The sequence below is a fragment of the Carlito syrichta genome, unplaced genomic scaffold (assembly GCF_000164805.1).
Source record: "Carlito syrichta isolate Samal-C Ts95f unplaced genomic scaffold, Tarsius_syrichta-2.0.1 Scaffold303272, whole genome shotgun sequence".
Lineage (NCBI taxonomy): Eukaryota > Metazoa > Chordata > Mammalia > Primates > Tarsiidae > Carlito > Carlito syrichta.
In genome coordinates this window covers 287212-302512 of record NW_007247368.1, presented here as the reverse complement: position 1 = coordinate 302512, position 15301 = coordinate 287212, and the positions used below count along the sequence as shown (strand labels likewise).

Below are 15301 nucleotides of genomic sequence, written 5' to 3'. Positions count from 1 at the left end.
ACAAAGTTCATATTAAAAAACCTCATATTATAAAAAATAAAGATTACAACTCAACATCCTTCATGAACACAAATGAAAAATTTCTTAACAAAATATTAACAAATAGCCGGGCTTGGTGGCTCAGCCTGTAATCCCGCGCTTTGGGAGGCTGAGGTGAGTGGATTGCCTGAGCCCACGGGTTCGAGACCCGCCTGGGCAGCGAGACCTCATCTCTACAATAAATCAAAAAACTCAGCCGGGTGTGGTAGCGCATGCCTGTAATTCCGGCTACTTGGAAGGCTGAGGCAGAAGGATTGCTGGAGCCCAGCAGGTCGAGGCTGCGGTGGCCGGGAGCGGCCACTGCACTCCAGTCTGGGCGACAGAGGGAGACTCCAACTCAAAAAAAAAAACCCCAAAAAAAATTAACAAATTTAATCCAATAGTACATAATGACCAGGCAGGATTTACCCCAGGAATGAATATTTGAAATCAATCAGTGTAATTCACTATATTAACCAAATGAAGGACAACAATTCATATGATGATCTCATTAGAGGCAAAAGGAAAAAAAGCAACTGACCAAATTCAATGCCCATTCATATTAAAAACCTCAACAACCTGGATATAGAGGGAAAGGTTCTCAATCTGATTAAAAACAACAAAAGCTCTATATTGTTCTTAATAGCGAAGGACTAAAAACATTCGAAGACTGGGAAGAACATGTCCACTCACATCACTTCTATTTGGTATTGTACCAGAGATCCAAGGGAGTGCAATGAAATACAAAAAAGAAATAAGACACATAGATCATGAAGGAAAAGATAAAACTGTATTTGCACGACATGATTATAAACATACAAAAATGTCCTGAGGAATCAACCAGAAAGCTACTAGAACTAATCCCTGAATTTAGCAGGGCCAAAGGACACAAGGACAAAACATAAAAATTGATTGTATTTCTAGCCTATTGATGAATACTTAGAAATTACTATTATTATTGTTATTATTAGAGTCAGGGTCTTGTACTTTTGTCCAGACTAGAGTGCATTGGTATGATCATGGCTCACCACAGCCTCAGCTTCGTGGGCTCAGGCGATCCTTCTACCTCAATCTCCCAAGTAGCTGGAACCACAGGCATGCACCACCATATCCAGCTAATTTTTAAATTTTTTTATACAGACAAGGTCTCACTATGTTGCCCAGGCTGGTCTCAAACTCCTGAGCTCAAGCAATCTTCCCACTTTGGCCTCCCAAAGTGCTGGGATTAGAGGTGTGAACCATGCGCCCAGCCTAGAAATTACAATGTAAAACTACAATTTATAACATAAAACTGTAAGAAAAAGATTGGCAGTAGTGGGAAACTGTGGGGGGAGGGGGGACGGAACTGGTAGTAATAGGAATCTGCAGGGAGAGGGGGCACACACCTCATCAACAAGGGTACTGCATAATGAACATGTATACCTAACCCTGAATTGTACCCCACATCTTTAAAAGTTAAAAAGTAAATAAATAAATAAATAAAACTATAATTTTACTTACAAAAGAATTCTCAAATAGAAAATACTTAGGAATAAATTTAACAAAATTTATAAAACCAGTATAATGAAAACTACACATTCTTTCTGTAAGAACTTAAAGAAAGCTTGACACAGTGTCTATAGCTTCAGCTACTCAGGAGGCTGAGGTGAGAGGATAATTTGAGCCCAGGAATTTGAGTCCAGCCTTGGCAACATAGTATAAAGCACACTAAAAAAAATTTGTTTTCAAACAAAATTAAATAAAACTTCTTTAAAAATAGAGAGATATAGGCTCATAAGCTGAAAGATTCAATATTGTTAGGATGTCAGTTCTTCCCAAATTAATCCATATATTCAATGCAATCCCAATTAAAATCCCTTCAGGCTTTTTAAAAAATAGAAACTGGCAAACTGAGTTCAATCAGCAATCTTTAAAAACAAGTATAAGCCAGGTTCGGTGACTCAGTCTGTAATCCTGTGCTTTGGGAGGCTGAGGTGAGTGGATTGCCTGAGCCCAAGGGTTCAAGACCCGCCTGGGCGATTTGGCGAGACCTCATCTCTACAATAAATCAAAAAACTAGCTGTGCGTGGTAGCACACGCCTATAGTTCCAGCTACTTGGAAGGCTGAGGTGGAAGGATCGCTGGAGCCCAGCAGGTAGAGGCTGCAGTGGCTGAGAGCGAGCCACTGTACCCCAGTCTGGGCAACAGAGTGAGACTCCAACTCAAAAAAAAAAGTATAAAGCAGGAAAGACATTTCCTGAGGTTAAGATTTCCCATAAAGCTACAGTACTCAAAATATTAAGGTCCTGATTAAAAATAGACATTAAATCAATGAAACAGAACAGATTCTAGAAAAAGACACAAACATATACGAGCAGATGATTTTCTTTTTTTTTTGAGTTGGAGTCTCACTCTGTCGCCCAGACTGGAGTGCCCAGGCGGGTCTCGAACCCGTGGGCTCATGCAATCCACTCACCTCAGCCTCCCAAAGGCACGGGATTACAGGCTGAGCTACCGAGCCCGGCTAAGCAGCTGATTTTCAACAAAGTTGTCAAGGTAGTTAAATAAGAAAAAAAAAGTCTTTTTTAACAAATTTTTCTCAAACAACTGGTATCTGTGTGGAAAAAAATGAATTTTCACTCTCTAACTCATAGCACATATAAAATTATTTCAAAATGAAACACAGATCTAACTGTAAGAATTAAAACTTCTAAAAGAAAGCATATAATCTCTGTAACCTTGGAGTAATCAGAGATACTTCCATAAAAGAAAACTGACTTATTAGACATTTCAAAATTAAAGACACCATTAAGAAGAAAAAAGTCAAAGTATGGGTAGAAGTATTCACTATATATATCTCAAAGGACTTCTATGCTGAATTAAAAAAAAACTAATACAACAAAATTATACAGGACAAGTAACTCAATTTCTTAAAGTAGGCAAAAGATTTAAACAGCTGCTTCATAAAAAAAGATACACAAATGGAGAATAAGACATGAAAAAATGTTCAACACTGTTAACAGTCAGAAAATTCAAATTAAAACTTCAATGAGATATCACTACACATCATTAGAATTGCTAAAGTTAAAAGAACTGACAATATCAAGTCTTGATGAGGATGTTGAAGAATTAAAATTCCAATACACTACTTATGTGAATATAAGATGTCACGAACTCTCTAGAAACCTGCTTGACAGTGTCTTAAAAAGCTCCCTAGCCAGGCTCTGTGGCTCAGCCTGTAATCCCGTGCCTTTGGGAGGCTGAGATGAGTGGATTGCCTGAGCCCGCGGGTTTGAGACCTGCCTGGGCAACTTAGCGAGACCTCATCTTTACCATAAATCAAAATGAGCCGGGCATGGTAGTGCGCACCTGTAGTTCCAGCTACTTGGAAGGCTGAGGTGGAAGGATCGCCGGAGCCCAGCAGGTTGAGGTTGTGGTGGCCGGGGGTGGCCACTGCACTCCAGTCTGGGTGACAGAGTGAAAGTCCAACTCAAAAAAACCAAAAAAACAAAAAACAAAAACTCCCTAAATACATAGGATCCTGCCACTCCACTCCCAGGTAGGTATTTATCTGAAAGAATGGAAAAATAAATGTGTCCACACAAAGACTTGTATAACAATATTGACAACACCTTTATTGACAATGCCCAATGGCTTGGAAACAATCCAAAGGTCTATCACAATTAAAAGGATCAAAAAAGTTGTAAATGTGCATATCCATACAGTGGAAACATTTCTCAGAAGTAAAAAGGATGAACTACTGATACATGAAACAACATAAATGGGTCTCAAAATCATTTGCTAAAAGAAGTCAGACCCCAAAGATTACATACAGTATTATCATGCTGTTCACATAACATCCTAGGAAATGCAAACTATTCTAAAATGACAAAATCATCAGTGGTTATCTGAGGCTGGAAGCAGAAAATGTTTATAAAAGGGTGCGAGGCAACTGTTGGGGTGTTATGAATTTTTCCAATCTTGACCATCACAGTATCTTTACATGTGTATTAATCTGAAAAGACTCATCAGATTGTCCACATTCAATCGAGAACAGTTTGTTATATATACATTTTACCCCAATTAGTAATTTTAAAAATTACATACTAAAAACCTCATTTGTGAATAATGAAATAAAAAAAGAGGAACGAAAATATGTAAGCCAAGAGCTTACATTTTAAAATAGGTCCATATAATTGTCATAAAGATTTGACAGCTCAATAATTAGCAACTGCAGTTTTAAAAATTAAACTATCTATCCAAATGCACTTACAGGCCAGGCATAGTGGCACATGCCTGTAATCTCAGCACTTTGGGAGACTGAAGAACTCGTCTGAACCCAGGAGTTTGAGACCAGCCTAGGCAACATAGTGAGACTTCGTCTCTACAAAAAAAAAAGTCAAAAAATTAGGCGGGCTTGGTGGCACATGCCTGTAGTTCCAGCTACTCGGGAGGCTGATGCCGAAGGATTGTCTGAGTCCAAAAGGTCAAGGCTATGGTGAGCCATGATCATGTCACTGCACTCCAGCCTGGATGAAGAGTGAGACCCTGACCAGTAAATGAATTAAGTGCACTTATACTTAACTAGTACTACTGAGATGTCCAACACACTCTTAAGTAACCATACAGCAGATATCATATATTTTAAATTTCTACATTGTCCTGGGAGGTAGGAGGACAATACTAATTACTCATGAGTTTATTTTAAATTGATAAATGCCTTATTGTGATTTAAGACTATGCTACAATCTGAGAAAAAAATAAATACTTCTCACACAGCAATATATACTTTCAAATTTATTATTTGGTGCAGCTCAAGTCTTCCATTATCTAGGCAAGTCAAAATACACATTAACTCCTCACAAGCTTCTTTCATTCACTTTACTTCACATTTTTTTTTTTTCTGGAGTCCAGAGTGCAGTGGCACGTTCACAGCCACAGTAGCCTTGACCAGCTAGGCTCAGGTAATCCTTCCGTCTCAGCCTTCCAAGTAGCTGCAACCACAGGTGCATACCACCACATCCAGCTAATTTTTTGATTTATTGTAGAGATGAGGTCTTATCAAGTTGTCCAGGCTAGTCTCGAACCTCTGGGCTCAGGTAATCCTCTCGCCTCTGCCTCCCAAATTGCTGGGATTACAGGTGTGAGCCACCGCGCCCAGCCCACTTCACTTTTCATTAAGAAAGTACCTACAACTGAAACTCTGTGAGCTAATACAACAATAAAGTACAAAAATTAAAACAACACTAAACGTTCAATTCATCACAAAATAAAGTGTGCAGTACTTGGGTGCCTAAAGTGCACCTGTAGTGTGTAGCCTAAGACACCTGAACCATCTCAGGTCAGTCTAGACAGAAGAATTTCAAGTGATGAGAAGATAGCACCATGGCAATAAAAAAATCCTAAAACCAAAAACACTCTGGGAATGCTAACAAAACCTTCAGAAAGAACTTGCCCTAAGAACCATGGGCAAAAATAGCTGAAAGTATTTCTGTACAGAAATATGTGCTACAGAAGAAGCCTTAGAGAGTTTGGAATAAAAAAGGAAATAGTTCATAATGATTCAGTAAACTGCCAAAAATGGACAATTAATTCAATACAGCAAAATCTGCATCATTCAAAATTCAACTTATTGGCACAGTCATGAAAATAGAATATTTTTCAAAGAGCTTTTTAATACAGAAACTCAACAGAATAAAGTTCCTATCAAATACTTTTTCTGAATAGACACACAGTTTAGGTATTCTGAATTCACAGACATTCACAGCCTAACCTACCACAGCAACTGCAGGCAGTTATTACCAACCTCAGAGTAAGCTTCCTTATCTATACAATGATCTCAAAACGGAGCCCCTTCTGGTTCAATCATTATATGATTCCTCATTAAACCCTCTCTCTCTCACACACACACACACACACGTATACACACTCAAATCAGTGAGAAAGTATACTCTACGACAATGTGAAAAACTTTCACTTTTAGAGCACAACACGTTCTCAGCAAGGTCACTCAAATAGTACATAATACGCAAGAAGCCTAATTAGACCAGAAACAAAAATCAGCTATATCATGCAGATATGTACATGTTTCCTTGAAAGCAAGCTGTTTAGCAGAAACTGTGTAGTAAAAACATCCCTAACTCAGGAATGAGAATGTTTTCTTCCCTCTCTAAGGAGCTTTGGGGATTGCCAGCATTGAAGATATCTGGCCTTTTTAAGGCTTGGATTCTTATCTATTTGGGGACTGGAAAGTTCCTTCCAACTATAGTGACCTCTCAAGAAAGAAAAAGATGGTGAAATTAGATGTAATATTAGAAGAGTTGCTCAGCCTCATGCTCAACAGTTTATGGAAGCAGACATAGCTATGTAAACTCATTATCGAAATATCAGATATTGATTCCATAAAGATTCATGATTACCTCTTCAGAGTTGATTATTTTACATTAGTAACCACACAGAAAAGAGTTATAATGTAGCTTTAAAATACATTAATTTCCCACACACCTCTTTTGGAAATAGCTTAAGGCTAAAAAGTGTCCAAAAAAATAAAATAAAATAAGTAAGCTAACTTCAGTAATCATAATGTTTGTATCAGTGTGAGTGCTGCTACTCTGAGCTGTTGTGTGTATATTACAAAATTAAAGCAAATGAGTAACTATGGTGATATGTCATACAACCGATTCCATAATATTAGGCTTGCTTGTTTCATTTTACTTTTTAGAAACTATCGTTTTTAACACTTAATTTTTTATATAATCATGCAAATATTAACATGGTTCCAAAGTAAACTCTATAAACAACAGTTTGTTCAAAAAATTCTAGTTTCTTCTCTGTCCCTTCAAGCACATTGAAATACACAGTCTCAGACATAGTGAAGGGGGTTAAAAGCGTGGCTTCTGGATTCCAGCCTGGAAGGGATGGTCCTCAATTGTGACTCACTCCCTTCTAAATTGATTTCCTTGTGCCTAAAATGGTGATAATAACAGAACCCACTTGGGAGGATGCTGGGAGGATTGAATGAGATCATCTATGCACAGGACTGGCTTTGTGAGATCCCAGTAACTATCAGCTGCTGTGACTGGGATCTCATTTGAGGCTCCTCACAATCCTGCAGCACAAACACAGACAAGGAAATGAAGCTGAGGGCGCCATGCCACTCACAGCACTCAGTGACCAAGACTACAGCTCACCTTTCACATCCAGCCCCATACCACTGAGCACACTCCTGAGCAGGCGGGCTACCTCATGCTCCATGCCCATCACACATTCCCCACAGCCAGTCCAGGGAGCACGAGACATCCTCCCACCCCAGGTGACTTCAAAGGACTTACTGTGTTCAGCGCATTGAGAGTGGTGTCATCCCGCGAGGCTGCAACACAGCCATCCTCTGTGGAGCCTCCATCACACATTCCCGCAAATGCCGCCATGCTCCTTCAGAATAAAGGAAGTATGTTTTCTTCATCAGTACATCAAAATACCGGTACAGATATCTTATCCCTCAATTTTCAGAGTACATTTTCAGCCCAGACCAAATTCCATTTCTACATGTGTGAAAAGTCAGAGTTCTCAGTGTTGGCCTCTGCTCTTGTAAACACACAAAAAGTACTCTACCGGTAACCCTTAACTCACTCAGAAAGAAAAACATTACTTTAAGTTGGGCCCATTTGTGTTGTTTCTTCCTGTGCTTTGTTAGTACTAAGATTTTAGATGTGAACGCATGAATAATCAAAATCTATCTGCCACTGTGCTCTGCTAGATAACAATCTTTTGAAAGAAGTCTCCAGAAAACATGTGAAATTAAGTCCTCTGAAACTTTACGCAATCCCTCTCACTCTATATATCAACAACCTTTAGGTGAATTAAAAGTGAAAAATTAACCAGGCACAGTGACTCACACCTATAATCCCAGCACTTTGGAAGGCCAAGGTGGAAGGATCACTTGAGCCCAGGAGTTCAAATCAGCCTAGGTAACACAGCCAGACCTCATCTCTACAACAAAAAATAAAAAAATAAAAAAACAGTCAGGTGTAGTAGCGAGAGCCTGTAGTCCCCACTACTCAGGAGGCTGAGGCAGAAGAATTGCCTGAGCCCAGGAGGTTGAGGCTGTGGTGAGCCATGATCGTGCCACTGTACTCCAGCCTGGGCAACAGAGTTAAGACTCTGACCCCTCTCCTCCCCCCTGCAAAAAAAGTTAAAAATCATATTTAAAAACCTCTTAGTAGTCATTCATTCCACCACATATTCTCATCTCTACTGAAAACTGCCATGCACAGCACCACTGATTAGAAAATAGTCAAAGTTAAAATTCCGATGACTTGATCCGTGCTTTGTATTTTTTCCCCTAGAAAAGGGGTCTCACTCTGTTGCCCAGGCTGGTGTGCATGATCATAGCTCACTGCAGCCTTGAACTCCTAGGCTCAAGCAATCCTCCTGTCTTGGCCTCTTGAGTAGCTGGGACTACACAGGTGTGCGCCAACACGCCCAGTTGAAAATCTTAAATTTAAGCTGAAAAATTCCAGGTTTTTTGTCATTCATTCTTTTATCATTTACTTTATATTTTCTTATTATAGAAGCAAGGCTTGTTCACGAGGGGAATGACAATCTAACTCAACCTGGAGACCTCATTATTTCAACTCTTCCTGTGGGAAGCTTCCATATCTCTTTGTATGCATGTAAGGACACGTGTGTGTGCGCATGCATGCGCACGCACACACTTCATGCCTATCCCCATCTTCAAACCAATTCTCTGTGGCCACTGTGCCTGGCTACTGGTACAGTGCATTTGCTGTATACCGCTGATGCTGTGGTGAGTCCCAGAATCACTGCACACAGAGGAAGGCTGTCTGCCTGTTCTATGACATGTGGGGATAAACTTAAACCTCTCCTGTGCATTCCAGGCATTTGTATGCTAGCAAGTTCTATGGGGCCATTGCAGGTCAATGTTCTAATGTAGGTAAACCACACAAATGTCAAGTTCAGGTCAAGCACTAAAGAATAGCCCAAAAAATCTGTAATGGTAATTTAAAATGGGTTGAACAACTCAATTACTCAACTGGATTGAGAGTGTTAACAATTGCACGTATGGCCGGGCACAGTGGCTCAAGCCTGTAATCCCAGTACTTTGGGAGGGCAAGGTGAGAGGATTGCTTGAGTCTCCAGGTCAAGAACAGCCTGGGCAACTTGGCAAGACCTCATCTCAACAATAACTAAAAGAGAAAAAAAAATTAGCTCGGCATGGTAACACATGCCTGTAGTTCCAGTTACTTGGAAGGCTGAGGCAGAAGGATCGCCTGAGCCCAGCAGGTTATTGCTAGGGTGGCTGTGAGAGTGCCATTGCACTCCAGCCTAGGTGACAGAGTAAGACTCCAACTGAAAATAATAATAGCAGCATGTGTGGCTTAAGCTGTTTTCTTCCTGAAGAACTCCAAAATCTGATTTCAGGGCAAACACCAAGAAGAAAAAAATGACTTTACTATGATTAATTATTTTTCTCTAGTGAGAAGGGCAAGGGTCCTGATTACACAGGGTGTAACAAAACTGAAATTCAGAGACTGCCCAATATAAAAATAAACTCTCAGAGGAAAGAAAAAGTTGACTGCTTACTAATCGATTCAGATGCCTAATTCAGAAAGCAGGAGGGGGTAGGTTCCCATTACCTTGCTGCCCTCAAGTACATAAGGAGGTCACAGTCATTAACTCCAGGCATCCAGACCAGTTCCTCATGCTGGGTCACTGTATCACCATCTGGAGAAGGAAATGGCTGCAAATCTGGAAGCTTGGCCTGTAAAACAGGGATGAAGAAATCACAATCAAGGCATATTATGCAAAGCTGTCACAGTAGGCAGTCCTTAGGAACAGATGCAATGATTTACTGAGTTTCTTTCTTTGGCTAGCAGAAAAATAACAGCAAAATTGTGAGTCATTTAATCTGACCTATACCACATGTCAGGATCATTTCACCATAGAAGATTTCACAATCGACTGCTTAATCTCTATTTAAGGAGCAGCAAATGGTGTCAAAGTAAAGTAGTGCCAGCGTGATCTAACAAGTAAAACAGAAATGGACACGTGTGAATAAAATAAACCAAAACAAAAAATATCTTGGGAGGTAACAGTACTTGATAAAGAAGAGAAACACACAACTCTTTCCAAGATAATGAGTTTACAAAGAAGACACGTGTAAATAATGAAACCTCACCTAAGGATATTTGCTAAAACATTAAGTGAACTATCCTATTTGATTCATATTACTCTCAAGAGAGTCAACAGCAACAAGTCAAGATCAGCATCAAAAAAAAGACTATGCAGTAAAGTTAACTTTCAAAACATAGTTGAACTGATCCATGGTGACAGGAAGCAAAGCAGGGATTGCTTCAGGAAGGAGGCAACTGCTTGTGAAGGGCAGGAGGGAACTTTCAGCAATGACAGAAACGCTCTGTGCCTCGCTGAGAATCGGACACATAAGACATGAACGATTCACTGGATATAAAGTGTACCTCGATCAAAAGAACTTTTAAAATATATTTGAACAACCATGCCTACTAACCAAGTTTCTAAGTCATGAGATTCAAATACCTCTGGCATTTTCTCATTCTCACGCTACTGGGCAGAGCAAGAATAAGCAGGCGCCTTGCCTACCATAACCCTCACAGACCCAGGAAAAGTCAAATACTGGGGGAGACACAGGCACACATTCTTGTCAAATGCTGAACATGGATGTATTAGTCTGATATTTTAAACTAAAATATGGAGTTTAAAAGCTCCAGAGTATACAGGGGAAAAAAAAAACAAGAGTGAACAAAGCAGGCAGGGTATAAGGCAGTGCTGTCCAACAGAGATAGAATGAGAGCCACATATTTAATTTTAAATACTCTAGTAGCCACATTAAACAAATTGCCGTAACGCAGTTGGGACTGGCCACCCTTAAAGTGCTGGGCAGCCACATGTGGCAGGGGATCCCGTAATAGACAACCAGGTACTATGTGCTAAGGAGTGAAATGTTCCCTGGTAAAATGGAGACAGAGCTTCCCCATCCTAGGAATGCTGCCACCGAGAAACAGGAACCAGAGTTTGTACATTCTCCAGCTTTTCCCCAACTCCAGGAGCCTTCACTTTTACAAGAAAGCTCATAGTTTTAAATGTTGGCTATTTCCATTTTGGGGGGAGGGGTCGAGTCAGAATCTCACTGTCACCATGTTGGAGTGCAATGGCATGCTCATGGCCACTGCAGCCTCGACCTACTGGGCTCAGGAATGAGTCTTCTGCCTCAGTCTTCCAAGCAGCTGGAACTACAGGTGCGTGCCACCACACCTGGTTAATTTTTTGATTTATTGCAGAGACGCAGTCTCACCAAGTTGCCCAGTCTAGTCTTGAACCTCAGGGAGAATCCCTGTCCTCCCAAAGTGCTAGGATTATGGGCGTGAGCCACTGTGCCCAGCAGTTAGTACAGTTTTTAAAATTACTACATGGCAAAGAACAACATCAGAAGGCCAGACAACACCATGGCTCTCAGGCCAGCTGTTGGCACCCTCTGTTTTCCAGGTTGTCTTCGGCACCTCTAGGTGTGCATCAGGCTCTGATTTTCTCCAAACAAGGATGCTCTTTTTTGACTTTGTATTGACTTCTATAATTCTGAACTGGTGCCACAATCAGTACTACTTATTATAGTGAAAATTGTGGGATAAAATTAAAACACAATAGGTACTGGTATCAAAGGTCTTTGACTTCAGTACTGAGGCTCTGCTTTCCCAGCACCAAGTACAGTGCTTGATATAGTAGCTCTCCAATGGCTGTTTGTTGAATTAATAAAAAATACTACTACTGGGGAGTAGGACAGACCTCTTCAGAGAAAAACAATCTAGAAATATAATTAGACAGTTTACAGAAAAAATGCAAATATCTCAATCATAGGAACTGTTATTAATTTGCATAACAAAAATGCAAATTAGTGACAGATACAATTTCCCACCTATCATATTGACATAGATCCCAAAATTTGACAAATACAAAGCAATGGGGGAAAAAAAAACCTGTGTGAAGACAAATTGGTACAACCTCTATGTTGGGGAATGTGATAATGTCCTCAAAATTTATACTAGCCCTCTAAGCCAGCCCTCCATTACAGCCCAAAGGTACACTGGCAAAACCATAAAATCTATATGTACAGGCTCTTCACCACAACATTACTTGTAACAGCAAATGACTGGAAGCAAACCTTATGCCCACCAATAGGGATTTGAAGAACAAACTGCTATATTCCCACATGGAGGGCTGGTGAAATGACCTCCTCAGAGTGGAATGAGAAGGCATTCTACATACTGCTAGGAAGGAACACAGAAGATATCGTCAAAAGAAGAAAGAACGGTGGCAAAAGCATGCATATTATGCTACCATTGATCTAAAAGGGGAAAGGGAATAGAAGCAAGAAGTTTAAACCACAGCAATCTAACAAAAACTCTAGAACAAATTTTAAAAATGCACCTCCATTCTAGGAACAGTTTCAAGTAACTCCAAAACATACTAATTTGCCTATGCAGCCCTGGTGGGACATAGTCTAAGGGGGAAAACAAAATGTAATAGAAAACATTTTTCAATAATCATATTGTTTGTAGCAGTGTATTGTTATTCTGAGCTAGTATATATGTATTGTGGGATTGAAGCAAATGAATAGTTATGTTGGTATCAACAAAAATAGGATTTGAGGCCGGGTGTGATAGTTTGATGCCTATAATCCCTGCACTTTGGGAGGCCAAGGTGGAAGGATTGCTTGAGGCCAGGAGTTTGAGATCAGCCTAGGTAACAAAGTGAGATCCTCATCTCTGCAATTAAAAAAATTAAAAAATCTTTTTAATTAGCTAGGCACAGTGGCATGCACCTATAGTCCCAGCTACTTGGGAGGCTGAGGTGGGAGGATTACTTAAGCCCAGGAGTTTGAGGAGACAGTGTGCTATGACTGTGCCACTGCACTTCAGCCTGGGTGACAGAACAAGACCCCTTCTCCAAAAATAAATAAATAAATAAATAATTTTTTTGAACTGAAATTTGAGGCGCAGGAGAAAAATAAAGATACAGATGAAAAAACAAGACTAATATAAAAATCTGAATTTGAATTAAAAATGTCAGTATGAATTTACAATATATTCTATCTTTAAAAAGAAAAGAGCCAATGTCCTAGTCCTGTCTACTAAAAAGGCCTAGAACCAGTAGCCAACCCACAGAGAATGAATACCTGGGCACCCAGTCTAAGGAAATGCTACTTCTCACTAGAACAAGGAAGGGCTCAATTGAGGAAAGTGTAACTTCAGATCTAAGGATAGAAATGTTCATGGTGAGACATTAAAATCATGTTGTATCTGGATAAAAAGGACCTACTAAAGACCACTGGGATTAAGTCAAAATGACAAAGCTAGCAAGAAGATGCCCCCACTGGCTCAAAATGGATCATTTAACAATCATTAAGAACTGACTAAAATTCACCAGGCATGGTGGCTCACGCCCATAATCCCAGCACTTTTGGTAGGCCAAGACGAGAGGATTACCTGAGCATAGAGGTTCGAGACCAGCCTGGGAAACTTGGTGAGACCTCATCTCTACATAAGTTAAAAAATAAGCTGGGTATGGTGGCACATGCCTATAGTTCCAGCTAGTTGGAAGGCTGAGACAGAAGGGTAACCATAAGCACGCCACTGCACTCCAGCCTGGGCAACAGAGTGAGACTCTAATTCAAAAAAGAATAAAATTGATTAAAATTGATTAACAAATAATCTTAAATCCACTGGGGACCCACTGGAAGGTATTTGAAACCAAGTCAACATTTTGAAAACTGGCAAATAGAGGGAAGGAAGCAGCAAGCATCTACCTTGCCTTTCCTATGTGTTTTAGGGGGAAGCTAAATTTACTTGTTCAATGAATGAAGAGATGATGGAATTAGAATATCATCACCTTGAAATTCCTCATAGAACAATGGATCTAAGAAACAGCCAGTGGTTGCTAATTATCATTAAGAGAGACACATGAGCCTCCTGGTAGAAGTACATACCACTGCCCATGAAGCATTCTTGTGGAAGACAGGCTACCAAACCGGGCGGTAATTAAACCTCTAAATTGAACCACTCATCTCAAGAAACACAAAGGACAAGGTAACAAGCTTAATGATACATAAAGATGGAATCTGCCAAATTCAACCTGTGGGACACCCTAAAGGACACACATTCAGTTTCTTTTTTTTTTTTTGAGTTGGAGTCTCACTCTGTCACCCAGGCTGGAGGGCAGTGGCACACTCCCGGCCACTGTGGCCTTGATCTGCTGGGCTCAGGGGATCCTTCTGCCTCAGCCTTCCAAGTAGCTGGAACTACAGGCATATGCCATCACGTCTGGCTAATTTTTCTTGATTTATTGTAGAGATGAGGGCTCACCAAGTTGCCCAGGCTGGTCTTGAACCCATGGGCTCAGGCAATCCTCTCACCTCAGCCTCCCAAAGTGCTGGGATTATAGGCGTGAGCCACCGCACCTGGCCAAGATCCTTTTTCAAGAAAAGCACAAATTTCAGCTGTAGAATTTGGGTAGCTGGAACTACAGGCGTGCACTACCACGCCTGGCTAATTTTTTTTGATTTATTGTAGAGATGAGGTCTTACTGCTCAGATGGGTCTAGAACCCGCGGGCTCAGGCAATCCACTCATCTCAGCCTCCCAAAGGCGCGGGATTACAGGCTGAGCCACTGAGCCCAGCTCACATTCAGTTTCTTTACTGCATATACTAGTAGGGACGTGGGGAGTGGGGGTTGTAAAGAGATTTAAGAGACATTTCTACCAACTGCAATGAATGGCTCTCATTTAGAGTCCAGTATGAACTATTAAAAAAATAGAGAAAGATGCAGGCAGGCAGACACTTAGGGAACTCTGGACATAATAGATACCTGAGTATTTAAAAAATGGCTAATTTTTATTTAGTGTGATATATTGTGATGTGTCTTTTAAAAGAGCCCTCATCTTTGGAATATCTACAAATAAAATGAATGTAGCAATTCATTTCAAAATACTGGTAGGAAGAGATGCAAGGGAGAATAAATGAAACAAGTTTGACCAGGACGAGGCATCTGTGAAAGCTCAGTCATGAGGAGAAGGGCTTCAGTGGACTACTTTTTCCCTTCTTTATATTCTCTAATAAAAAAAGATACAATTTTTAAGAAGATAAATGTTGCCAATTCATTTTTTTTTTTTTTTTTTAGTTGGAGTCTCACTCTGTCGCCCAGACTGGAGTGCAGTGGCATGTTCCTGGCCACCACAGCCTTGACCTGCTGGGCT

General features: G+C 40.3%; 1 protein-coding gene across 1 annotated transcript in view; it reads right to left on the bottom strand.

Moving 5' to 3' along the window:
- RERE (arginine-glutamic acid dipeptide repeats) overlaps positions 1-15301 on the bottom strand; it is a 289136-nt gene that overhangs the window by 125838 nt on the left and 147997 nt on the right. The window contains exons 8-9 of the mRNA XM_008058270.1: positions 9654-9778; positions 7329-7428 (exon numbers count right to left, since the gene is read on the bottom strand). Coding sequence (XP_008056461.1) covers positions 7329-7428; positions 9654-9778 — 225 coding nt within the window. The remainder of the gene's footprint in view (positions 1-7328; positions 7429-9653; positions 9779-15301) is intronic.